A 26,446-nucleotide genomic window follows, 5' to 3' on the forward strand; every position below is an offset into this window, starting at 1 on the left:
ACGAAACGCTGCAGCCTCAGGAAGTCGTTCCTATCAAGCGCACACGGAGGAGCATCAGACGAGCCTGATTTTTCAAAGTTGGATTGCTTCCATTTCATTTCTAAAACCAGTTGACCCCTGGCCCGTGAACAACGGTTATATTTTAATTCCTTCCTAACGGTTCTTTCAGGAAAAGCCTCCAGAGTCTGCAAGGCACATGCAAAACAAAAATGGACACCAAAAGTTCTGTTTGCTGAGCTTACCAGCGAAGATGGAAAGCACTGAAAAATGAAATGAAAAGGAGAAAGGAGGTTGCATAGCCTTCGGTTCAACTGGACTGCAGTGCTACAAAGGGCTGTTTTTCTACAAGGTGATATTCTATTTTGACGAGGGGGGGAAAATCAAGCACCAGGATGATCCCCCCTCCCCACAGCCCCCACACCTTTTATAGCTCACTTGATTTTAACACTAAACACTGGATGTAACACTCAGCAGAAGAGCTAAATGATTAAGAGACTCAAGCAGCCAGGGGAGTTTGACACAGACTGACAGGCTCCATCCAAGCTTGCTGCGTAAGGATTTCGGCTGCACTTTGTCTTTCTGTTACTGAAATCGTACCTAAGGGCAAAAAGACAAGGGATACACAATAATACATCACAGCTCACTTATCAGGAAGGGTCCTGACAGTGAGTAGATAACCTTCCCAATAAAGACTTAAAAGTAAGGATGAGAGAGCGCCAATAATTTCTTACATGTCGCTAATGCGCTATGAATTTTGAATGTTTCCTGGCTATGACGATCCAAGCCCTATCATACTTGAGAGTTTGCCTATTCAGGGTTCCACACTGAATGCAATTATTGTCATGTCTAGAAACAAAGAGAGTGCTCCCTCTTTGCATTTCACTTATTTATTCATTCATTTATTAATTACACTAAGGTATACTGCCCTTTCAACTCAGTCCTCTGGATGGTTTACAAAAATTAAAAACAAACAAAAACAAAATAGTAAAACTTAATGCAGTTCAAAATAAATATATAAAATAAACCCAGCTACAGTGGAAGTATGTCCACAGCAGAAAAGTAAACGCCAAGGGATCTTAAATGGTCTTAAAACCAATCCTAGCGTGATGTTTTCAAATGCCTGGGAGAATAATGATTCTTTACCTGGCCGCAACGTTGCCACATCAGGCAAGCATCCCTGGGGAGGGCATTCCACAATCAGGAATTAAAAACCCTGCCAGAGTTCACTTGGCCCAGGACACCTTCAGAAGGGCCTCTGAAAAGGTATTTTTATTTATTTATTTACAAGGCTTACAGTGGCTACTAGGAGCAGGGCCTTCTCTGCTGTGGCACCCCGGCTGTGGAACGAGCTACCCAGAGAGGTTCACCTGGTGCCTACACTGCATTCCTTCCATCGCCAGCTGAAGACCTTTTTATTTTCTCAGTATTTTAACATCTAATTTAACTTAAATTTAAATTTTGCTGTTTTAAGTCTGTATTTTAACCTATATCAATTTCTGCTGTGTGGTTTTATCCTGGTTGTGCTTTTTATATTATATTTTGTATTTGTGTTTTTAGACTGTTGGTTGTTTTATTATGCTTTTTATGGTTTTAATTTTCGTGAACGGCCCAGAGAGCTTCGGCTATTGGGCGGTATAAAAATGTAATAAATAAATAAATACAGTTAAAACAATTTAATTTTTTTAAAAAACAATCTGAAAACCTTAACAAAAATCCATCAGTTTAAACATCACCGCCAGCTGAATTAATAGAACAGATGTGCAAAGGCATTTAAAATACTAAATAATAATAATAATTAAGAAAAATCCACCATGCAGAAGAAAAAAAGGTTAAAACGGAACAGGGAAGGGGTTAGCCTATCTTCCATTAGGAAAGAATTCAAAAGGCAGCATCCTGCCAGAGAGAAGCGCCCATCTTTTGCTCCCGTCAAGCTAACTGCTTTTGGTGGTGGGACATCTGAGGATGATCTTAAACATTCTGCAGAAAAAGCATATTACACTGCTACAAGTGGTCTTCTAAAGGAGGGCAATTAAAAGGAAAACTCATATGAAATCATCGAGCAGAATTTGCTTTGCCAAGCTTTTTGATTTAACACACCCACAGGGTTTATTGTAAACACACAAAATGCCAAGAGAACACCCTGCAGTAAAATAAAATAGTAATAGAGTTATTTTTAATGTTGACGAAGGAATGTACACAGCAATGCAATTCTCCCCTTCCCAGTTTCCCTTCTTATTATAAGTATATTACAAATTCTCTTTTTGCGGGAGTTAATTATTTATCACCATATCTCTCCGTTTCAAAACTCTGTGAATTGCAAGAGGCCCTTCCTTATCATAAAAAGCCTTCGAACTGGTTTTGACTTTGGTACAAGCGAGGACGAAATTTAGACCAGGAGTCTGATTCTGCATCCAGGAAGTTGGCATCCGCTAGGGAGGAGAAATAACGTTACTGCAAAAGTGGAGACGAAATGAAGAAATGAGCAGCAGAAGAGAACCCTCTAAAAGCCACAGCAGAGCCATACGTTTATTTGGGCAGAACAAAATGTCACATAAAAGTATGCAAACGTTCGAGTTCTCCAGTATCATCAGAATAAGTGATACAAAAAGCTCTGTGGGTACGGAGGAGGGAAGACAAAAAAGGTACTAAAAGTAGTTGAGGTGTTGTGGCCATAAGGTCTGGATTCTAAATCCAGTCTCATCAGCCCTGCTGAAAGACCTCTTCCAGCAGGTCACGGTCATCAGCCATTCCAGCAGGATGCAGCAGAGGGAGATCAAGGCCATTCCACCAGCCCTGCAGAAAGCCCATTTTTGTTTTCTTCTTTCCTCTTCCCTCCCCCTGCTTTTCCTTTCATGCCATGTCTTTTTAGATTCCAGGCCTGCAGGTAGGGATTGCTGTGTTTCTATTTATTTATTTATTTATTTATTTATTTATTTATTTATTTATTTATTTATTTATTACATTTCTATACCGCTCAATAGCCGGAGCTCTCTGCATGTAAGATGCTCCAAGAGCCTTTTTTGGCTGAGGAGCAGGATAAAAATGTGTTGAATGAATAAATAAGTGTGCCGGCTATTACAGACCTAGGCCTTAGCTAGACCTAAGGTTTATCCCGGTGTCGTCCCTGCCTGCTCCTGGGATCCCCTGTGTGTCATTTAGATGCACAGGGATGACCCCGGGACAATCCTGGGATAAACCTTAGGTCTAGCTAAGGCCCAAATGAATTAGTCACTGCTACAGGTACTGCAGGTATCGGTTTACCCTCCTGGGATTCTGGATCAAAACACAAAAGCTGAGAAACATGTTGAGACACAGGCTAGGAAAGAATGGATTGAAATGGATGGTTGAAAGCTAGGGCATAAGTCCCAGATCAGATTCAGCCATAGCCCCCCATGTGAGGGTCTGGATGTGTGGGATCTGTTTGCTCACAGCCCAACTTTACTTAGGCAGAAGTGTTCATTGATAAAAGCCACCATACTGTGGCTCTTGACATGGCTGCCAAGACTTGTGCAATTGCAGCGACCCTTTTCTGAGCTGCGAGCGTCGGGCACATTTTGGGAGGTGCGTAATGAACCCCTGCAAGAATGCGCTGGTTTTCACAAACTGAGTTGAGGGCTGGTCACAGGGAGGAAAAGCCATTTTTCTGTTAAACTACCCCAACGCAAGTATTTTCTAATGCCCTAGATTTATTTGCAGCCTGCGGAAATAATGTCATATATTGCAACCAAAGTACTTGCCCCATAGATCTTTGCTCCCCCTACCAGGACAACACAGAGTGTATCTTTTACTAGCACCCATCATAAGCTACCGCTACTGTCATGAACTCCCCTTCTGGCAATCTGGAAATATCAGTCATGGCTCTTTAAAAACTGCTTTGTAAGAAAATGTGTGGCATTGCAATACGTGAATGGGAAGTGTAAAAATGAGATCTGAATACAACTGAAGATCTGTATTATTCTGGAACAGGGAAAAGAAGATTAGAAGACGCGCTGGCACCAGAAATATCCATATATTGGGCTTTTCATAAGGAGATTAATCAGTGCAGATAAAAACCAGTAAAATCAAACTCGTAGAAATCACATACAGCAGAAGAAGGTTGGTTTGGTAGGCTGATAAAGCATTTAAAAAGCTGCAAGTGGAATAACAGCTATGCAGTGTCTATGCTGAGTAAATGACCACAACCCAGCCAAAGGGGCAACTACAAAGCAGATAGCCAATCTGGCCTCCTCTTCCAAAAGTCTGCCTTTGGGATAGATTATGCAGGCATGATATGAATGGCTGAATGGTGGTTAAGCATTTTGAGCTTAGCGTAGCCTGCGAACCATTCCTAACCATGGTGGCTACATAACCATGGTTTAAACACGCTCACTAACCATTTGCTACAAAAGGGTGAGCGGCCTAACCATGGCTTAGTGTGTCACCTGAACACACCCAATGTGTTTTGAGTGCAAGAATTAAACTGGGCTCGCAATTGTTCCACACCAAAATGTACTCCTGGTTACCCCTAACCCTTTCTTCATTTCAGCAGTATAATTTAGGTGTGCCGGGTGGTGGTCGTCTTTCTGCTTCTATTGCTATACAACTGGGAGTCAGAAATCCTTATTGATCTACATCAAATCACCCAGAGATCTACCAGGAAAATCAAATCTACCTTCTGTCAACCCCTGAATTCCAGAGAGATTCCTCTTCCCTGTGAGGCTTGCAAGAGATAAACCTTAAAAGTTTCATGGAGTGGTACAGATGTCACCTGCTGATACAATCTGGTTGGGTGGTTTTTTTTAACGTTGTTTGAAATCTACACTCAATATATCGGGCTCAACACTAACCCCTCTCAAATTCCACCCAACTTACTTCTTGAAAACTTGCAGAAGAAAACACAGCTCTAAAGCCAAGCTATATTTTGTGAACCGCCCAGAGAGCTCCGGCTATTGGGCGGTATAGAAATGTAATAAATAAATAAAATAAATAAATAAATAAATAAAAATATCCACAGCCTTTCAGTTTGCGGAGCGGGCAAGGTTGGAGCTCTCCACAAAGATGCTGTCCGGCAACTCAGGGGCGCTCGCCTCCTCTGGCCCTGTGCTCTGCACAAAGCCAGATAAACAAGGACTAAATGCCGACGATTCATTCCTAGCATTACTTGAAGGAATGAAACTATGACAGCCCTGTTTGGCCACCAAATCTTCGCAGGGATCAAATTTGAATACACCAGGGGCTGACTAAGGTTAGACAAAGGCAACATCTTCTTCAGCGCATAGTTAAATGATGGAACTCACTACCACAAGATGTAGTGATGGCCACCAATTTGGATGGCTTGAAAAGGGGGTTGGATAAATTCCTAGAGGAGAAGGCTATCCATGGCTACTAGCCCTGATGGCCATGTGCTCCCTCCAGTATCCAAGGCCGCAATTTCCACCCAGAAAGCTTCAATACCGCATCGCTCCAGGGTATTTGGTGGCCCCCACTGGCAGCCCCAGGTTACTGGATGTTTTTTGCCTCCTCCCCTCTCCCCAAATGCCCCAGAATGACACTACATTGGGGCATTCATGTGGGGGAGAAGAGAATGAAGGCCTCAGGCAGTGGCAAAAAACAACAATGAGCAAGACGTTCCGGTACAAAACTGAATGCAAACAACGACCCCAAGACAGCTTCCTGAACACTTCTATCTGTGTGTAGAATAAGACCAAAATGCAGAAAAGACCTCCTTTCAACTTGCATCACTCTTCCGGAGGAGCAGACCCAATTTTTACACTTGCTAATTTAGCATCTCGAGAAAGTAATACTAAAGGAATAGTGTGATAAACCAGCATGAGTGAGGATCTTCGGTGAATCTTTTGGACCGTAAGTTATTGGAAAATGATCTCTTCCTTATTAATGCAATTCCCATCATACAAAAAGGCATCTCCATGTTTGAGAATGCACACAGTATTTTAATCTTTAATTATATTAACTCTTCTACAGAGAGGTATAAACCTAGGTCTATGGATTATTCCTTTATTGCATATCATCTCCACGGTATGTATTGAATATTGTTACTTAATGCAGCTTTTGCCGGAGGGGGAGCAAAACTTCGCATAATACTAAGGAAATTTGGAGAAGCACAAGTTACTGCTATACACTCTGTCTCTCTCTCTGGTGTAGTTTTAATAGCAGCTTTTGGTTTGCTAAATATTAAACTGCCACCTCCTTGTAGGACAGCAAGTGTTAGAACTCTCCTAACTAGAGCTCATTTTCTGGACAGAATTTGGCCAGAATCGGCCGATTCTGGCCAAATTCTGTCCAGAAAACGAGACACACAAAAATAAATTATGTAGCTTGTTCTCCAGGAAGATGTTCAATAGCCAGCTTTTCAAGAATAAAATTGTAATTAATTTTAGGACATGAAGAACATCACTTCCAACTCTGGAGCATCCCTGGGTTGTTTATCTCAGCAGAAGCAAGTGGACGCGGACGAACCAGCATTCCAGTCTGCTCCCACTGCATTTTTTAGAGCAAACCATAAGTTATTGATGGCATGACTCTTGGAAGTTCAGTTAAAGAGAGTCATATATAGGAACGGAGGGGAAAGTCTTCCAAAGACTCTAGGGAGTGAGATTCAAGATCAGTCTGTGCTGATGGTACTGAGAGAGGCTATAGCCCTGGCTCTACATATTAAAAAAAATATCTTTATGCATGCAACAGTAAATTATTTACACCCACAGTCAGGGAATATGTAAACATTAAGGGCCATTCCAAAACTGCCACTCCCATTGGGAAAGATTTGCGCCGTTCGGAACTAGCCAAATGTCATGTTTTATAACTTAGGATGGCTAATCTGTTCCTGCATCTGCTCATTGAGCTTACTAAACCATACAACCACACCACTCGTTCACAAAACACTAATAGAAGCGGCAACACAGGGTGATGCTCAAACTTAAGCAGCAAGGTGAAAAACTGTATGAGAGGAAAAAAAAACCCAGCTTCCATTCTCCCTCCCTTTCCCCCAAAAATGTATTTAGGCCCCTCAGTAAATCAAGGCATCGACTGGAGAGTTCTGTTCAATTGAAAAATCTATTTTCTCACAAAATGACCGTCCGAAGGGATGAGAAGCTCATCCCCATTTTTAAGCAATTATTTAATTTTAGCGATTGTTCCATTTTTCTTGTCAGCCTGATAGAGAATAATGAGCAAATTGGAGAGACAGACGGAGACCACTAACGAAGTTACGGGAGCCTCCAAGCCTACTTTTCAGCCTGGAGTGCTGCAAAATCCCCAATAATGGCAATCCCTCACCCTCCAAGTGTTTGCAGCTAAATGGCAGTGAGAATTCAAATACAAGTTGCTCCCTTAACTCTCCCCCATCACAACCACACTCTCTGTAAACCTATCCTATGACCAGTGGCATTATATATGGTAGTCGGAGATGGGGGGGGTGGAAAGTTTTCCAATGAAATGTTTCCAGTGCTTTATTTTGCCGATGAAAATTTCCCATTTCGTAAGTTCATTAGCACCAATAAATGGCTGTCAGTTGCAAATACAAGCTTGGGCAAGCCTGGCGGTTTCAAAGTTGCAGATGAGTGACTGTCAGCATATCACGCGCAGTTCTTTGGCTGCGTTCAGACAACATGATACTCAACAGTGGGGTAATAATCAACTCGACAGCTGTACGCCCCACACAACATGATCATAATCAACCGTGGTGTGGATTAGGATCAGCATTGAGTTGACTATTAGTCCACGCTAAGTTGACTCACTCATCCCCCGCCCTCAGTCCTCCTGCTAGTATCCCATCAGCCATTGCTACCGAAAATCTATCCAGTCAGCTGGACTAGAGCGGCAGCCACCGCTTTGATCGCTCTTGCCTTGCAACTCTGTGGTTGACGAAATTACCAACGGTGGCTGAGGAAATAACCAATGGTGGTTCAAATAGTCGACTGTGCACAGCGTTGGGTTATTTCGGCTAAATAACCAATCGTTGGTTAAAACACTCCCTCCGTACAACACGATAACCCATGGTGGGTTAAATGACCAAACGTCGACTATTTCAAACACCATGGGTTATGGTGTTGTCTGAACCCAGGCTTTGAGTTGCTAACATTTATTCGTGTGTCAACAGTTTTCAGCACCTTTGTTTTTTCCCCTTAAATTTCTACAACGTCTAGCTGTTAAACGCAGAGCTGCTCTGAAGAATTTGAAACTCGCTTCAAATCTGGGTTTCATACTCCGGTTATGAAGGATCTGCTTATTTCTGAGGCAGATGTCCCTTATGCTTTCATTATGGCACAAGCGTTTCTCAGCAACCTGGGGAAGAAGAGTTCTGTCATGGCCTTAGATTTCCAGGGCTGCTCATGCGCTTCACTGGCTGGCTCAGCACATGTCTCACCTGAACCAACAGAGGTAGGTATCCAGCTGAATCCTGTTCTGGATGGGAACTGGGAACTGCAATCATCCCCCATGAGCAAGAACCATGGTCAAAGCAAGCCACGAGGAGGCAGCAGTTCAGATGGGAGAGTGTCCGGATGTGGGGAGGATGCTCAGAGGCCTGTGATATTCTCTTCAATCTTCTAATCATGGGTAGAAGCTCAAGAACCAAGTCTGCATTGGGGCCCTAACTCTTTTCTCAACCCCAGCAAGAGATGACATGGTTCACTAACGTCTGCTACACTGCAGATGCTTCAACCGGCACTGGAAATGCAACCTTTTCTTTCTGCTAGTCTTTGTCCCAAAGACTTAGAATTCCTTTGGGTTCTCCTCTGACACAGAGCTATGTACACTGGCGACAAGGAAGATGCTGATGACACAAAAAACAGCATAGGCTTCATACCTCAGCGACTCTAGCTCTATGAAAAACTGTGCTTCAGAGAGAAGGGTGTTCAGAGCACCACACTAATGTCTTATGCTTCATTTCATATTGTGATAATTTCCCTATATATGTCACTAAATATTTTAAGACATTCATTAATTTATAAGCTTGGTTGCGTGGGCCTGTGATTTTCTATTTTCTGGCATCAGAACCAGACTACCTAAGTTGCTGAATGTTGGTGCCGTTAGTTACTGAACGTCCTCATAATTGCTTGTTACCTGTAAAGAAAGGTTTCACTCTAATATAAAATTAACGTGCGGTAAACAGGTGGGATGTAGAAAGTGTATTTTAATGCTTAGCTGAACAGAACTATAAGTTCAGTATCAGTGCAGAGAACAACAAGTTTTCTACACTGCATTAGCTTCAACGTGGGACACACACACCCCGAAGTAAAATCAGAGGCTATGATCCCAAAAGCTAATTAAGTGAGTCCGGGTGTGTGTGCATCAGGGATTTTGCCCTGATTCTGCGAACCACTTTTATTAACGATATTTCAATGTCGCCCAGTAGCCAAAGCTCTCTGGGTGGTTCACAACCATTACAACCATAAAATCTCCACCTCCCCTAGCCCTAAAGTTTCCCAGAAATCTGTCTTGAGGGAGATATGTGTGTGGATATGATAAAGGAACTGAAAAAGCAGCAGGCAGGCACATATTGTACTCGAGAAAAGCCTCACAGATAGAACTCTTAAGAAAAAACTATGCAAAGTCCCAGAATAGTATTGCATTGCAATGCTTTATTTCCCCTCTACTAAAGCGCAATTTCTCTCTCGCCCACTCACGTTCTCACACAGACACACACACAAACACAGTAACACTTGCTACTTACTGAGGTGGTAATACCAAGGTGGTAGGCTGGGCTTTTGGCCTTCGTTTGGCAGAAACTCCCATCTGGTTGGCAGACCGTTTCAAAGATTGCTGATTCAAAAGGCCAGATGCCAGCCCTGCATGGTATTGCAACTAGGAAAATGAAGGAGGAAAGAAATTAGTTTAAAAGGCAAAAAAAACACACAAGAAAACTTTTCTCTTTTTATCCCATTGTAACGTTTCACAAGCATGACCTTTACGCACAGCACAAATGTGATTTGAGCCCATGAACCAAAATATTTCCTTTAACAAAAGCACAGCTTGTGCTATGCTAAGAACTTCTCCTGTAAAGTAGGGTCTTGGAGGAAAACAGCGGATCATTAGCCACATGGTATTTTATTGTTTTTTGGCAAACATTCCTACACAGTCTGGAGGCTACAGTACTTGCACAACAAACGTGATCAGGCCTGTGACATCAGCTATCGACTTAGTAGGTGGCAATTTAGCATTTCCCTAGTACCCATCCAAATGTTCTTCATAGAGTTATTTATTAGAAGAGAGTTTGGGGTTTTAAAAGAGATCTGTCAAGGTCAATTCTTTTATCCTTAGCCAAGAAACACAAAGCTGGCATTAAATACATACGGAGAACATCACAGCTCCTCTAGATGCTAGAACCCAAATTCTATCTTAGTCTAAGCCATATACCCTCACTCCCCCAACAACCAAGCATCATGACCTAGAAATTTCAATATATCCTTCCTCCTTAAGAGGAATGCTCCTGTTTAGGGTCCTAGGCAACATTAGTACTCAAGATTTTGTGTCTCCGAGGGCGTGTGTGTGTGTGTTCTCTTTGCAGTTTTAACACAATGTTTTGTACTTCTGCAAGCTTGGGGTTCTCTGAGGACGCTGATATCTCTTTATTTCTCAATGGCTTCACTCCGGCTCCAGTTCTGTTGGCGGGGGTGCGGGGGTGGGCACTGATTTTGCTATTAGAGAGAGTGTTAGTGTCTTCAACAAACCAATCAGGGGAAAGTACTACACCTACTGCTGCCATAATCATATGGACAAGGCCAACTTCCTTTCAGTAAGCGTTTCACAAGCCAATGGGCAAAATAACTGATCCAATTGCTGTTCTTTGCAAAAGGCTTAGCGGAACAGGACATCTGAAAGGTCTTCTAATCCTAGTTTTGAGAAAACCATGCCAATTATAAGTCCACTTTCTGCAGATCATTGCAGATTCCCACCTGCATTGCTCAATCATGTAAGGAAATTATGGCTGAGTATTTGACCAGTCCAAAGAAAATCAACTGATTGGTCAAGTTTCAGAACATTTTGTGCAACCCCAAAACAAAATCAATTATGATAATTTGCAGGTTACACATTTGCAATCACAAAATTTCAATAGTTACTCCATTAAAATAATAGATATTTTTTAGTAGTACACTTACATTTTCCAGAAAAGGTTATTCGAGGGGAAGGGGGCAATGCAGCTTATAGAAATACAACTCAAAGATTTTAAAGCGGAAGCTGAGAAAAAGTCTTTTGTGTGACTTTATACCAATATGGCAGTATAGTTGGGACTAAGTAATTCCGGTGATCCAAAGTATCCCAATTAAGGAAGGGGGCAGGAAGCCATGACACCAAAGAGACACAAAGGGACCCATAATATAAGAGGAGACTGCTAGATCACACTACAAATCCATCTAGTTCAGAACTGTGCTTTGAACTTATCTTTTTTTTAATTGTTCATCTGTAGAGACAGTCATTAGCATTCTACAATTCATTCGTACATTCAATGTCCCCCAATCCTTGTTATCATAAGAACAGAAGGCAAAGCAAGGCAAGATACCAATAAATTAAACTACCGATCAACAACCAAAGAATAAATTCTGTAAACCCCTTAACGGAGGCTACACAAATATTTCAACAAAACCAGTGGGTTAAACCAAAGTCCAAGCACGTTTAGAGGTTTTAAGATAGGCCAAGTCAATGTGGTTCCTCCGGTGGAAATTTCTGCAGCTCCAAGAGCTTTTGCAGTTGAGAGATAGCAGCTTCCAGTCAGCAAGCAGGAGAAGGTAGGTGTAGTCCTTAGTCTCTGCCTCAAAGGCAGTTCTACAAATTAAGAGCCATAGGAAAATAGCTCTTCGGCCTTTGGTTTGCACCTCTGCCAAGGAACCAACTTAATAGGGGGGAGAACAGGAGCTCTACTAACATAAAATGCTACCACAGAAGAACTTGACGTGCTGAAATATATGATGATATCTTGACATGGACAAATAAGAAGTGACCCACTGGCCAGTGAATTTACAGAAATTGGCTGCTTTTGCCATTCTTGAAGGGGGGAGCTGTTTGGACTACAATCTAGGGACATATGAAAAATTAGTTTCAGTTTAGTTTTGATCAGAATTTCTGCAGTTCACACTTTCCATACTGAACACAGACTCAAACACAATCTGTGGTCAAAGTCTGTACATTTCTGAGTTTGCAATCTGATTCATGGACCAAACACCACCCCTGCATTCAGCAGCATGTGAACATGAAAAAAATGTACTTAACGTGCACAATAGAAGAATGTGTATATTTAAAAGATGCACACAACTGATACATACATTTAGAAAAATATGTATGCATTTTCATGCAAAAAGGAAGAAAAAAGAAGAAGCTTGCATTTTGATACAGACTTGAGTTGGAACGAGCGTCAAGATGGAATTCTGGGAACTTCGGTAAACGCAGGTTTTGCCAATTCACACATCCCTACAGTGCAATCCCACCTACCGAAATGGTCCATTGCTCACATGAACAAGAATAGAGTTGGCATTACTCTCTTTGAATAGGCCAGGAAACAGCTACTTTAGGCACACACGTGGACTTGGGTACCACTTGTTGGTTAGAAGACACACACCACAAATGGCTTTTGTTTGAAAATGGCATACCATATAGCATGGGGGGGGGGGGGTAATGAAAAACTACCCTAAGAGTCCCTTGCATACTGGAAATTAGTTGTGCGACTTACTGAATTCAGCTGACGGGAATCTGCTAGGTACATGTACAGGGGGATGCTATTGGAGAGTTTCCATCAACAGTTCCTCAGCTATTGAAGGGTCTCGGTCAAGGCTCCGTGCAGGTGCCACATGTGTGATGCACAAAAGAAGTAGATGGAATATGTCTTTAAATACCTTTTCATTCAGACCTCAAGTTTGCCGACAATAAGTCAAGCATAAACAACAATCGCAACAAAACCAAACATCAATCAGTAAAATTTAAAGAGGGCAGAATGAAAGCCAGAAACAAAACTCAATAAGAGGATGAAACAGTTGGCCAATAACCGCACAGTCCAAAAGCACACTGGAATAAAAGCCTCCTGACTCAGCAGCTCAAGTCAAGGACGGAGGGAAACTACCAGATATTCCAAGCAAAACACCACCGCTCAGATGACTGAGTCCCACATACCCACTCAGTGTACATCAGCCACTTTGGGCATGTTCTTGCAGAAATGTTCATTGGTATAAAATACACACACCCGTTCCAAATCTTTTATATGAGTGAATGTGCATGCATGCATGTGTATGTGTGTTATATATAAGAGGATATGTGTTTGTCTGTCCATCTGTCCACACCATAGTGAAACCATGAAACCTAGATACCTGAAACTTGGTACGCATACTAAGGGCTTAGAGGTTAATTAAAATCTGTCCATCCTGCAATAACAGCTTCATCAATTAGAGGCTGACTTCCCTAAACAGTACATTGCTTTTCAGTCCATACAGCTTGAAGCCAGTGGAGATTAGTAGGCCAAAGGACAGAGATAAAAGTCTATCCCCTTCACCCTGATGTGGGGCAGCACCCTTCAGGGGAATGGAAGGGACAGACCTCTCCACTCTGGCAGCTATAGGGCTGCATCATGGCAGGTGCTGTGCTTAAGGGTGCCAAGAGGCATGGCTTCACTTGGCCAAGGCAGACAATGCGCCCCACTTTGACACTTGTGTAGGTTTGCTGGCAGCCTGCGCCGTATCAATGCGAAGGTTCTTCCCACCCATATGAAGCCGGATCCATTCACTACTGTCTATATTTATATCTAGTCTACCTTTTCTCAGCGGTTCTTGACAAAATACCTAATCATGTACTGCCATGGTTGTGCAAAGGATACCTATCTTTCAAACCATAAAAGTGGATTGTGATGAATAGCATTCAGAAAACAAGGCAGCTTTATAGGAAACGGTGGGCAGAAAATGAGAGACACCAACAAATGAAATGATTTTCTGGGAAAATACTGTACAAATTTATGAAACCATCCAGTGAAGAGACTGAATCGTCAGTGGTTAGAGCAACCCACACTGCTTCTTAACAACTTTCTGATTTACTTGGCCAATTTACCGTGTGATTTGGATGGCAATACAAAGATGTATAGCATTCTTAATAAAATCAGAGCTTACTCTCTGTTAGAGAGGGGGGGCGGGGTATCATTTCACTCTAACACGCTCATCTTAGGCCAATGAATTTTGCTCGAATTTGTTTTTCTCCCACAGATTCCTTAAATGGGAAATCAATGAATGCAAGGGACAGTACAAGTTTGAAAGACAATGTTTCAAAATGTCAAGCGCTCCTGCTTTTCGATCTTCGCTACTAGAATTTGCAATGAGAGCAATATGCGTCACCTTTGATGGAATTAAAGGCGCCGCTAACTTGGCAGAAGACCCCCTTTTAACTCAAGGCACTTCCCCCCCCTTCCCTTTACTTCATGGCATCCTATTAAGACCAGTGCAAGCTCAGCCATTTAGACCTTGTTGACACCACTCTGGAAAAGGTAGGGTTGTTATATAGCAAGGGATGGCACCAGGGCAGCGTCACCCAATTTAGTCAGTCTGCACAATGGAAAGGACACAGACATCTGCACTAATCAGAGCTGAATTTTGAATTGTGCCATTTTTTAAAAAAAAGAAATCCCATGTTGAATCACCTCTGTAGGGTTTCTACTTCCGAGGACATATCGAACAGCGTAGCAGCAATCTGTTACTGGTATCATTAGTGTTATTGTTATTAAAAACAACAACAGAATACACTTTTTGTCCTTGAAGGACAACCCCTTCTGATTAAACTACTTTTGTTAATCGTTTATAATACAGACACTTTTTCCTTCTGCCCTCCTACTTCTGCTTCCAGGAACAGAGATCCAACTGTCAAGATCTATAAGGGGCCATTAAATATTTACCAAACCATCTTTATAATGGGAGAAAAGGTCAAAGTTAATAAAACTGACAGGCAGCTCCTGTCCAACCTGATTTATACATTATTTAAGCACCATACACTGTATTTCACAGAACAGGTCCCATTCTTTTTAGCTGGAAAGAATTTTCTTAGCCTTTGGGTCTAAAGAAGGGAGCAAAAGACTACAGCCAATTCAGAAAATAGGGTCCATAAAATGTAAGGCTTAACATAGAATAAGAGTGGCAGAGGTATTTAGGTTAGGTTATATTTCTGGTTAGAGATGCTTAAAGATTTCCATGACATTCATTCAGCATATTCCACAAAATGACTGTCATGGAAATCCGTAAGTATTGCCCATTATCCCCAGTACTAATATGTTGGGATTTAATTGGGGGGATGTCTATGGCTCAATTCAGGCATCACACTAAACCATGGTTAAGAAAAGTTAACCATGGTTTGGCACAATGGCTGCATACACAAAATGCCATACATAATTATTTATTTATTTAGAATATTTATATACCGCTCCCCATTGAAACATTTCAGAGCGGTGTACAAGATAAAATGAAAATAAAAACAGAATAAAACAGTTAAAACAAAATTTAAAAGAAGCAAAAACAGAAATCCAAGGCTGCATGTTAAAGAAAGCCTTCTTGGAATAAAGATGTTTTCAGGAGGCGCCGAAAGGAGTACAAGGTTGGCGTCTGCCGGACCTCCAGAGGCAGGGAATTCCACAGGAGGGGGGCCACCACGCTGAAGGCTCTTCCCCTGGTGGATTCCAATTAGATACCATGGATGTAATGCTAAACCGTATTTCACATTATGAGAATGCACAGCCGCGAAGAGGAGCTTTTGCTTCATTTTAGGTTAACTGCAGCTCGCTGTGTCAGCCAAACATTGGCAAACTTCCCTTGTTGCGTCACCTTCAGCGTTAGAAAACCCACGGCCCGAAAAATCTTCAGAGAGGTGGTCCCCATTATCGAACTATATTATCTAATTATTATTATTATTATTTATTTTAAATGTTACTGAGCTTTTCTAATGACGTATTGTTTCATCATTTGTTGTCAACTGCTTCAGGATTTTTAAAATGAGAAAATAAATAAAACAAATATACTTGCAGGATGCGATTGAAGTGGGGGACAGGAGGAAAGTGATCCAGGGTTTTGAGATGGGGGGGAAGGTGGCTTCTACATTCCTCTCATATATGTATTTTGGCTTCCAACTCCTGCAGCCCAAAGTACTACAACTGAAAATTGTAGGAAGGTTTATGGGCCTGTACACAGGTGTCCAGGCGAAGCCAAAACATAGCTATCTCCTGATCTTCTCCCCAGCTGACAAACTCTTGGCTTCTCGCCTGCAAACCAACCATCTGAGTTAACAGTTCTGTGCATCTTTCTCCCGCGCTCCACCACCTCTTTCCTCTCCGAGCAGAAGCAAAGTCAATTCTCCATTACACCAGGACTTCTCAAACAGAAGCCTCGTGTGGCGCAGAGCGGTAAAGCAGCAGTTTCTGCAGCTGAAACTCTCCCCACGGCCTGAGTTCGATCCCAGCGGAAGCTGGTTTCAGGCAGCCGGCTCGGGTCGACTCAGCCTTCCATCCTCCCGAGGTCGGTAAAATGAGTACCCAGTTAGCTGGGGGAAAGGCAATCACGGCCGGGGAAGGCAACGGCAAACCACCCCGCTATAAGGCCTGCCAAGAAAACGTCAGCGAAAGCTGGCGTCCCTCCAAGAGTCAGTAATGACTCAGTGCTTGCATGAGAAGTTCCTTTCCTTTTCTCAAAAGACAAGAGCCAAGACTGAAGGGCTTACACGGAGCAATTTAAGGGTTGTCTTTAACCATATTCTTCCAATAAAAACTGACCCACATAGTCTGTCTTTCTATAGTTACAATGTCAGACATCGCTATTGTCTGCCTCAAACTGCTGTCAACAGTGGATTCCATTTTGCTTGCAAAATGCTAAACAGTAAAAGGCTCTCAGATTAAAATGTGTCTTATATTTGCTGTCCCTGAATGCTGTCATTCTAAATAAGCAGCAACAAACCAGATCCCCCAAGGTTTGGAAACCTTATTAAAGCGAGTTCCTGAAAAACAGTCAGCCTTGGGGAATCTGATGCACCTGCTAACCTCTGTACCATTACTGTGGTCATTAAAATGAAGGTATTTAATATCATCTTAGATGATAAAACAGCAACAACAATGCTGTATTCTAAATAATATTATGTATTATTCTAAATTTGCCCATCCTAGAGAAGCATCAATTCCTTAGTTGGAGGAGAGTGGAGTGTTACCAAATCGCTGAGATCTATGGAGATAAAAGGATTCCCCCATGTTCTGCACAGTGCATCTCACTCTGGCAAGAAACCAAATGCCCAGCTTACCTCAACAGACACAAACAAGTGAAGAAGGGAGCGAAGAAACATCAGCCATGTGCAGCATGCTGTCAGGTGCCTGGCAGCCAAAACCACAGGGAAGGGTTTGTTTTTTTATTTTAAATTGTGCATTACAAACAAACAAACAAACAGGAAGGAAGGAAGGAAAAGAACCTCTCGTGCAAGCACTGAGTCATTTCTGACTCTTGGAGGGACGCCAGCTTTCGCTGACGTTTTCTTGGCAGGCTTTTTAGCGGGGTGGTTTGCCATTGCCTTCCCCAGCCGTTATTACCTTTCCCCCAGCTAGCTGGGTACTCATTTTACCAACCTCGGGAGGATGGAAGGCTGAGTCGACCCGAGCCGGCTGCCTGAAACCAGCTTCTGCTGGAATCGAACTCAGGCCATGGGGAGAGTTTCAGCTGCAGAAACTGCTGCTTTACCGCTCTGCGCCACACGAGGCTCATAAACAAACAGGAGCCCCACTGTTTGAGAAAAGGAAAGGAACCTCTTGATAACCAAGGCATTGATAACCAATTGAGAACTGGCTGATTTTGCTTAGATAGAAGTGGTGCAAAGATGAAGCGCCCCTTCTTCCTTATTCTTCCTTTACCCCTTGCCTCCCACGTCTTCCCCTTTTTATGTCAGATTTTAGGTTATAACCTCATTGGGGTAGAGATGTCTGTTACTGTCAAGCAGAGGTGGGGAACCTCATTCAGCCCAAAGACGGAATTCAATTTCCAAGAAGCTGAATTCCAGTGATTAGGAGAGGCCAGAGGCAGAAAAAGGTGTGGCCAGAAATCCAAAAATACCAACATATTGTAGCATAATTATTATTTTATTTATATAGCAACATCAGTGTACATGGTGCTGTACAGAGTAAAACAATAAAATAGCAAAACCCTGCCACATAGGCTTACATTCTAATAGAATCATAATAAAACAATAAGAAGGGGAAGAGAATGCACCTAACAGGCACAGGGGAGAGTAAAACTAACAGTATAAAAGTAAGATCAAAATCAAGTTTTAAAAGCTTTAGGAAAAAGAAATTAGCTGAGCTTTAAAAACTGCGATTGAACTTGTAGTTCGCAAATGTTCTGGAAGAGCGTTCCAGGCGGAAGGGGCAGCGGAAGAAAATGGACGAAGCCGAGTAAGGGAAGTGGAGACCCTTGGGCAGGTAAGAAACATGGCATCAGAGGAGCGAAAAGTACGAGCAGGGCAATACTGTGAGATGAGAGAGGAAAGACAGGAAGGAGCTAGACTGTGAAATGCTTTGTAGGTCAACAAGAGAAGTTTATATTGGATTCTGAAGTGAATTGGAAGCCAATGAAGAGATTTCAGAAGTGGAGTAACATGGTCAGAGTGGCGAGCCAAGAAGATGATCTTAGCAGCAGAGTAGTGAACAGAAACCAACGGACTGATGTGAGAAGAAGGAAGGCCAGTGAGAAGAAGGTTGCAGTAGTCCAACCGAGAAATAACCAATGCATGAACAAGAGTCTTGGCAGAAGAGACAGACAAAAATGATCGAATCCTGGCAATGTTATACAGGAAAAAACGACAGGATTTAGCTACTGCCTCAATATGAGGAATAAAGGTACCTAAGCCTTAGGAGAGGCATTTCAACCTTTCAAAATGGTAACAAAATTGCATAAAAGCCAGGAAATCACGAAATGGGCCTTCTCTGTGGTGGCACCTTCCCTCTGGAATCACCTCCCCCTCTGTGGTATGTCAGGCACTGACAACTGTGTTCTTTAAACGATTATTAAACATTGACTTGATTGCCCTTGGCTTTTCCCAACCATTAAGTTACTGAAATGTTGTTGTGCTTTTTTAAATAATTCGTTGTAAACTGCTTTGGGATTTTTAAAATGGGATGTGGTATCTATATTAATTAAAATAAAATAAATGATCAATGGGTGGGGGGAAAAGGGCATGATTCTGGGGAAACCTGAGGCCCATATTTGGACTCTTGGTGCAAAGTGTCACACTCACTGGTGGTGGTAATAATACATTAATAATGATGATAACAGTAAATAAATTATGATAATAAATCAATAAATAAGTAGCTGCTTAAGAATCATGTGCTCAAGTTACCTTAGAACAAACTATACTTTCATTCAGTAGAAATATGACATCAGAACAACTTTGGAAATTGCTTCAGATGCAGGTCACGGGACTGTAGTTTGTCTATCGTGGCAGTTTTAATAAAGTTTAAAAATAACATTTTCCATGAGGATCATGTGAGGTCAAATGGACGTTCTGCTTGCATAACTCATGCGCTGAAAAAGATTGTGTTGGTGAATGATAACACCTGGATGGAGAAGAACAGCAGCATGTGCAGTAAATTCCTATAATATTTTAGTTTAGCATAGCGCGCAGACATTTATTTGCATAGAATGTGTAATAAACAAGGCTGCAAACTTAAAGTTTTATTTGATTAATTGGTAGAGTTGCAAGTTCAGGGTACACTTTCTCATTTTTAAGCTATTTTGGTTCTAGAGAGTTTACTGTAATAGGGATGAACAGTTTTAAGGATGGTGTTTCCCCTTACTGTTTGGGGGGAAAAGACGAACAGACCATAGGAAACAGGGACTGCTGCAACCCTCCCCGCTACAGCCTGCAGCAAAAGGCACAAAGAATTGCCCGTCTGGATCTACTTTTAAATAATAGATTGAGTGTCATAGCCACAGAATTCAGGAAATCTTCTTCAGCGCGTTGAGATGACGACTTTAAATCAGCAATATGCATAAAGATGTCTAACATGATTAGAGTCAGAGCGAACACACCACGATCTGTCAACTTTCATTCTTGTTAACAGGCAAGCCATTACAAGAAAATAAACTGATTGCGTCTACTATAGGAGAAATATACCCTTTCTAATAAATCATATCAATGCACACATAGCATCATTGACCTGCAATCTCTCTTCACAGCCAGGAAAAGCGAACCATTAATGCACCATAGCCAGTCAACAACATTGTAGAACCACAGATACAGAGGAAAAGCATTGAAAAATCCTTTCTTTGCTCATTTTGCTCTATACACATCCCAGGCCCTGTATCCTCCATGGTCTATTTTTTATTTATTTATTTATTTAATTTGTTCATTCATTTATTATTTTTATTTCAGAAAACTTGTATACCACTTTTCTTTGGTTTTTCTATGAATCCCAAAGTAGTTTACAAAATAAAATTGAAATGAAATGCAATAAAACTAGTCATTAAACAATAAAACCATGAGAAATGCAGTCAAATCTCAGTACAATAACCGGGGTAGCTAACTGTAACCGCCTGTGTCTTCAGTTGATGACTTCACACAGTGGGCACCATAACCGAGACCAAAGTCAAAGCAACTTCAGTAGGTGAGCAAACTCTCCCGCTCAGAATGTAGAGACTGAGGCAGCCTATATGGGAGGAGATCTCTCAAGACAGATAGGGTGGTGTAGTGGTTAGAGTGATGGACTGGGACTCAGAAGATCCAGGTTTCTAGCCCTCACTTAGCCATGAAATTCATTGGGTGACTTTGGTCCAGTCACGGACTCTCAGCCTGCCAGGGTTGTTATGAGGATAAAATGGAGAGGAAGACCATGAAAGCTGCCTTGGGTTCTTTGCCAAACAGAAAAAAGCCAGGACATAAATGAAATAAATATAAAATAAATAACCTGGTCCTAAGCCATTGAGAGCTTTTAGAGTAATTAGCAGTTAGGGCAATTTTATTTTTCCTGGTCCAACAGATAGAGGTATTATTTAAAGTAAGGCGGAAAAAGGAAACGATTTCCTCTTAATGATCACATGTTAAGTTTAATGGTGAGCAAAAAACACACACACACACTTCATTTTTCTGTTTATTTCATTTTTAACCACGCATTCATGGTACGCTTGGGGCCAGGGTATCTGAAGGTCTCTCTGCTCCCATATGAACCTTTCTGGCTTTTAAGTTAATCTTCAGAGGCCCTTTACGGGAATTTTGTTGTTTCATGCAGTTCCTTCTGCTGTTTTTATTCATTTTGTATTGGGATTTGGATAGTTTTTAATTATACTATCTAGTCTCCTTGAAAGTTGCCTTTTAACCCTGAAAGCCTGGGTACAAATCTTTTAAATAAAATTAAATAAAGAAGCCGAAGACCAGACGGACACATAAGGTTTCATAACATTATCACTTCTTCAAGCACGCCCACTAGAGAACCGTTAGATGTGCAGTCACGAATTCAATTCTTTGTCAGATTTGTCAACAAATGCTTCTGCAGCCACAGCAATCAGACTTTTTCAGCCATTTGAATCAGCGTATGTGAGACTTGCAGATAAGTCTCCAAAGTTACTAGCCTGTCAGGGTGGTTTTTTTAACTACCGTGGCCTGGCCATGATTTGCCACGTTATCAACCATTCTTAAATGAGTCTTTTGGGAATCCTTTTCCACAATTTTCCTGCGGAGGAATTCCTGTGTGCATGTGACAGATGATTGGGCACAGTCTGGTCACATGGGGCTCCAGTCACGCCTGTACCATGCTGTGTGAACTAATAACATATCCTAGAATGGTGCACTGTCCCTCCCCTGCATTTCACATTGCAAAGAATCATAGAATCATAGAATAGCAGAGTTGGAAGGGGCCTACAAGGCCATCGAGTCCAACCCCCTGCTCAAGATCAGCAAGGATGGGCAAGCTGTCCTCCAGGAAGCTTGCCCACCCTTGCTGGCATTGGCTTGACTCCAAATTTAAGCTGGATCATCTGCGTTGGCAGCAGTGGACGTCCCTGCCCACTCCTTCCCACGGGAGTCCCTCCAGCCCCCTGAAAATAGTACTCAGAGAGGCAGGAGATCCTGGTGAATGGGTGGGAAAAGCGGAATCTTCCCCAAATTGGGTGGAAGGTCCCTTTCTCTTGTGCAAGCCAGGTCCTAGATTCAACCCTTTCTCAACAAAGGAAGCACAGCTCTGTGGTAGAATGCATAGTTTGCATGCAGAATGTTCTGGACTTTATCTCTGGCATCCAGTAAAAATGGATCAGGTAGGTGATATGACAGATCTTTGCTCAAGATCCCAGAAAGCCACTGCCAAGCAGAGCAAGCAACACTGGGTTTTATTGGGGGGGAAAGTCTGACCTGTTATTATGAAGTGTCTATGTTCTAAACCGCAATAGACAATTTGAATATGACTGGTCTAACCATAAAAAAACCTTAACTTTGGTAAAACTTCCTTGTCTTGATGCCTGGAGGCTTTTCTTACTTGTCACAGGTAAGTTATTATTTAAAAGCCTGGTGTCTGCTAATGCACCTTCAGGATTCTGGAGAAAAGTCTTCAACACCTTAGGCCCCCGCCCCAATGTACGAGTTGAGGAAACCATTTGCTTTGATAGATTGGGCAGGCGTCTATCAGCAACATTCCCATGAGAGATAGGATTAAGAGAGCTGGTTCTACGCTGCAATACTGTAGGGATGCAGAAGACGTTCAGAAGATCGTACTGCTCACACATCAATACTGTAGGGATGCAGAAGACGTTCAGAAGATCGTACTGCTCACACATCAATACTGTAGGGATGCAGAAGACGTTCAGAAGATCGTACTGCTCACACATCAATACTGTAGGGATGCAGAAGACGTTCAAAAGATCGTACTGCTCACACATCAATACTGTAGGGATGCAGAAGACGTTCAGAAGATCGTACTGCTCACACATCAATACCGTAGGGATGCAGAAGACGTTTAGAAGATCATACCGCTCACAAATAAAGCCCACAAAACTTCTAGCCAGCAAAAAAAATTTGCTAGCCTGCTCTTTACTTATAAAAAAGGCTGGCGGAAGGAGGAATAATAAAAAGAGGGGGAGGAGAGAAAAAAAGCAAGCTTGTAAAAAAAGCATGTGTGTGCTTGGCTTCGGTGTGAAGCACATTGGAGGTAAAATGCCCTCCTCCGCACACAGCATAGAAAACACAAGAGGCTGTGGGAACAAGGGATGAAGTGCTCTATCCCTCCTCTGGCTGCATGCAACCTGCTCGCCTGCATATAATTCCTCGTCGCCTGTGGCGACTACGTGATGCATTAAATACAAGGCTGTTCTGAAAAGTCCTTAACTCGATAGAAATTTCAAAAATGGTCCATATGTTCCTCAAAGAGTTAAACTCTGAATGGTTTTTTTTTTAAATGCAAACAAAACCCATCAGGTTTGATTGATAAAAGTATGTTTTTTAACTAAGCCAGGAAAAGTGAAGATTGGCAACATTTCCCCCCCTCCCCACTATAATTTGCTTCCTTTGCCTTTTTCGCTGTAGAGCACATAAATCAAAGAAGTGTTAAAGAGGCCCCATATATCACAAACTGGCATTTCAAAACTATTTACGGAGTCCATAATATTCTCAACATGAAAACAAAAATGTGGCTGTAAAAGATGAACAAATGAAAAAAGCAGTTGCAATATCAAAATGGGGTTAATTAAGTTTGGAAACAGCTCTTCACCAAACACATTAAGATGTTTAATAAGAATGATCCTAGCAGGTCCAGGATTATAAACACAAAAGATAATCTATTTCCTGGAGCAAAAACAACCACCTGACCACTTGTTGTACATTGTTGGTCTTCATTCATTTGAATATTAGCTCAAGAGGAATTTTATATATTCACAAAAAGTTCAGAAAGGGTATGAAAAACGTCACTACTGTGCAAGAGATCCAATGCTCAACTGGTCTGCTATAATAAACTTGAGCACCAAAAGTTTTAAGACAACATGTTATTTACCTTGACATGTTTAAAAGTGGCAAGTTTAACCTATCAGAAACCACTCTTTTTTTTGGAAAGAATGGCAAAGACTTAAGAGAATGCAGCTGTCCATCTGTTGAAGCAATCCAGGTTCAGATTAGAAAGTGCAAAAAACACCAAGACGTTTTATAGCCAACTCCAGAAAAGTGCAGTAGCTTGAACTAATGTAACTCAAACCATATGTTTGCAGAAACACTTCTTTTACAAGACAGATCTCCTTTTACAACAGATGGGCGGGGTGAGGAGACAGAGAGAGAGAAAGAAACAGCAACATTTCCAAGGCTTCTCTACCATCGGGACAACTATTTTAAAATTTAAAATACTGGGACAAGTATTTAAAAAGTATAAAAAGCACAAAGTTGTGAATGTAGTGGTAGCATTGGATAAATTCCTCAAGGAGAAGGCTATCAATGGCTACTAATCCTAATGGTTTTGTGTTACCTTAAATAATAATAATAATAATAATAATAATAATAATAATAATAATAATCAGACGCAGTAAGCCTATATACACCAGTTGATGGGGAACATGGGCAGGAGGGTGTATGTAAAACAGAGAGAGAAAGTCCTATGGCACCTGAAAGACCAACCCATTTATTATGGCATAAGCTATGGCATGAAGAGTTATCCTTAGTTCAAAGTGTACATAGACGCATGCACACATAGTTTGGGGGTAGGAGATAACTGTATACAGCGAAGTCGGGCAAATACCCATGTTCCCAGAAAAGCAGAACTTGCACTGGACTATCATAGGATGACAAAGGTTAAACTATTTCCAAATAATGTTGGCTTTCCCAAATAGCCCGTAACTCAACCAATGGGAATAGATCATGACGTATGTTGAAACTAAACTACAAAATTTGGGTATGATCTGTTTTATCATTGTTTTTACTATGCTTGCTGTAAACACTGGCTGAAACAATAAAGCTTTATCCACAGAGCGGTAAAGCAGCAGTTTCTGCAGCTGAAACTCTCCCCACGGCCTGAGTTCGATCCCAGCAGAAGCTGGTTTCAGGCAGCCGGCTCGGGTCGACTCAGCCTTCCATCCTCCCGAGGTCGGGAGTATCCAGTTAGCTGGGGGAAAGGTAATCACAGCCGGGGAAGGCAACGGCAAACCACCCCGCTATAAGGCCTGCCAAGAAAACATCAGCGAAAGCTGGTGTCCCTCCAAGAGTCAGTAATGACTCAGTGCTTGCATGAGAGGTTCCTTTCCTTTCCTATTGGAAGGCAAAATGGGTTGCCATCCAGTCGCCCTGGCTGTTAAGTAAGGTGCAGAAATGAAATTGAGTTTGCGACATGCATAATGGTTTCTCCAGTCCAGAATTTGCTTAAAGTGAGCATTTAACAAGAAATGCGTTCATCAAACAAAGCCTGTAGAATTAAGAGAAAAGAAAAAGAGAACACCCATGTGAATAAAGTGACCTAAGAAAGGGGAGGGGGTTTGAAAAAGGACATTTGTCTGAAGGTCTTTTTTCCCACCATTAACTGTTGTCAGTTTACTACACTCAACCAGGTTTTATGTCTAGTTTTGCTGCAATAATTAGAACATTTTTACAATAGCAGATGCCTTTCCTCCCACACATCAATTAATTTGCAAAATGCACTCAGGTTATAGAAATAATGAAGTGCTGAATGCTTTTCTATTGGCAAGCGCTGCTATTAGGAGGTGGTTGCTGTAGGCGAAGTGCTAAAACGCTTTACCTTTGCTAGATCCACAACCAAAGGAGCACTGTCACATAGAACTTGGTCACCAGCTAACCTGTAATCTAGGGTGGAAATTTTTCAAAAAAGGGAAATTTTCTGGATTTTTCCCCAGTGCTTTATTTTTCCACTGGAAAAAAAAAAATCCATTGCTTAAGTTCATTAGTAAAAATGAATGTATGCCAATCACAAACGTAGTACTGAGCAAGCTTGGGAGTTTCAAAGTTGTAATGAATGTTTTTCAGGTGATTATCCCTAGCAAGGATGTGAGGGAATACCTATGTGCCACTGAAATACATTTCAGTAGGGTTTTGTTAAACGTACAACATTGTTAAAGTGTGTTCAGAGGAGGGCAACGAGGATGATCAGGGGTCTGGAAACAAAGCCGTATGAAGAGAGACTGAAAGAACTGGGCATGTTTAGCCTGGAGAAGAGAAGGTTGAGGGGAGACATGGTAGCACTCTTCAAATCTTTGAAAGGTTGTCACACAGAGGAGGGCCAGGATCTCTTCTTGATCCTCCCAGAGTGCAGGACATGGAATAATGGGCTCAAGTTACAGGAAGCCAGATTCCATCTGGACATCAGGAAAAACTTCCTGTTAGAGCAGGACGACAATGGAACCAGTGACCTAGGGAGGTGGTGGGCTCTCCCACACTAGAGGCCTTCAAGAGGCAGCTGGACAACCACCTGTCAGATATGCTTTAAGGTGGATTCCTGCATTGAGCAGGGGGTTGGACTCGATGGCCTTATAGGCCCCTTCCAACTCTACTATTC

At 41.9% G+C, this 26,446-nt stretch overlaps 1 protein-coding gene across 2 annotated transcripts in view; it reads right to left on the minus strand.

The window, feature by feature from the left end:
• MED27 (mediator complex subunit 27) overlaps window positions 1-26,446 on the minus strand; it is a 122,480-nt gene that overhangs the window by 57,678 nt on the left and 38,356 nt on the right. For both annotated transcript variants that reach the window (XM_063144814.1, XM_063144816.1), the window contains exon 3: window positions 9,671-9,801. In XM_063144814.1, the coding sequence (XP_063000884.1) occupies window positions 9,671-9,801 (131 nt within the window). The remainder of the gene's footprint in view (window positions 1-9,670; window positions 9,802-26,446) is intronic.

Source organism: Elgaria multicarinata, chromosome 19 (genome assembly GCF_023053635.1).
Source record: "Elgaria multicarinata webbii isolate HBS135686 ecotype San Diego chromosome 19, rElgMul1.1.pri, whole genome shotgun sequence".
NCBI lineage: Eukaryota > Metazoa > Chordata > Lepidosauria > Squamata > Anguidae > Elgaria > Elgaria multicarinata.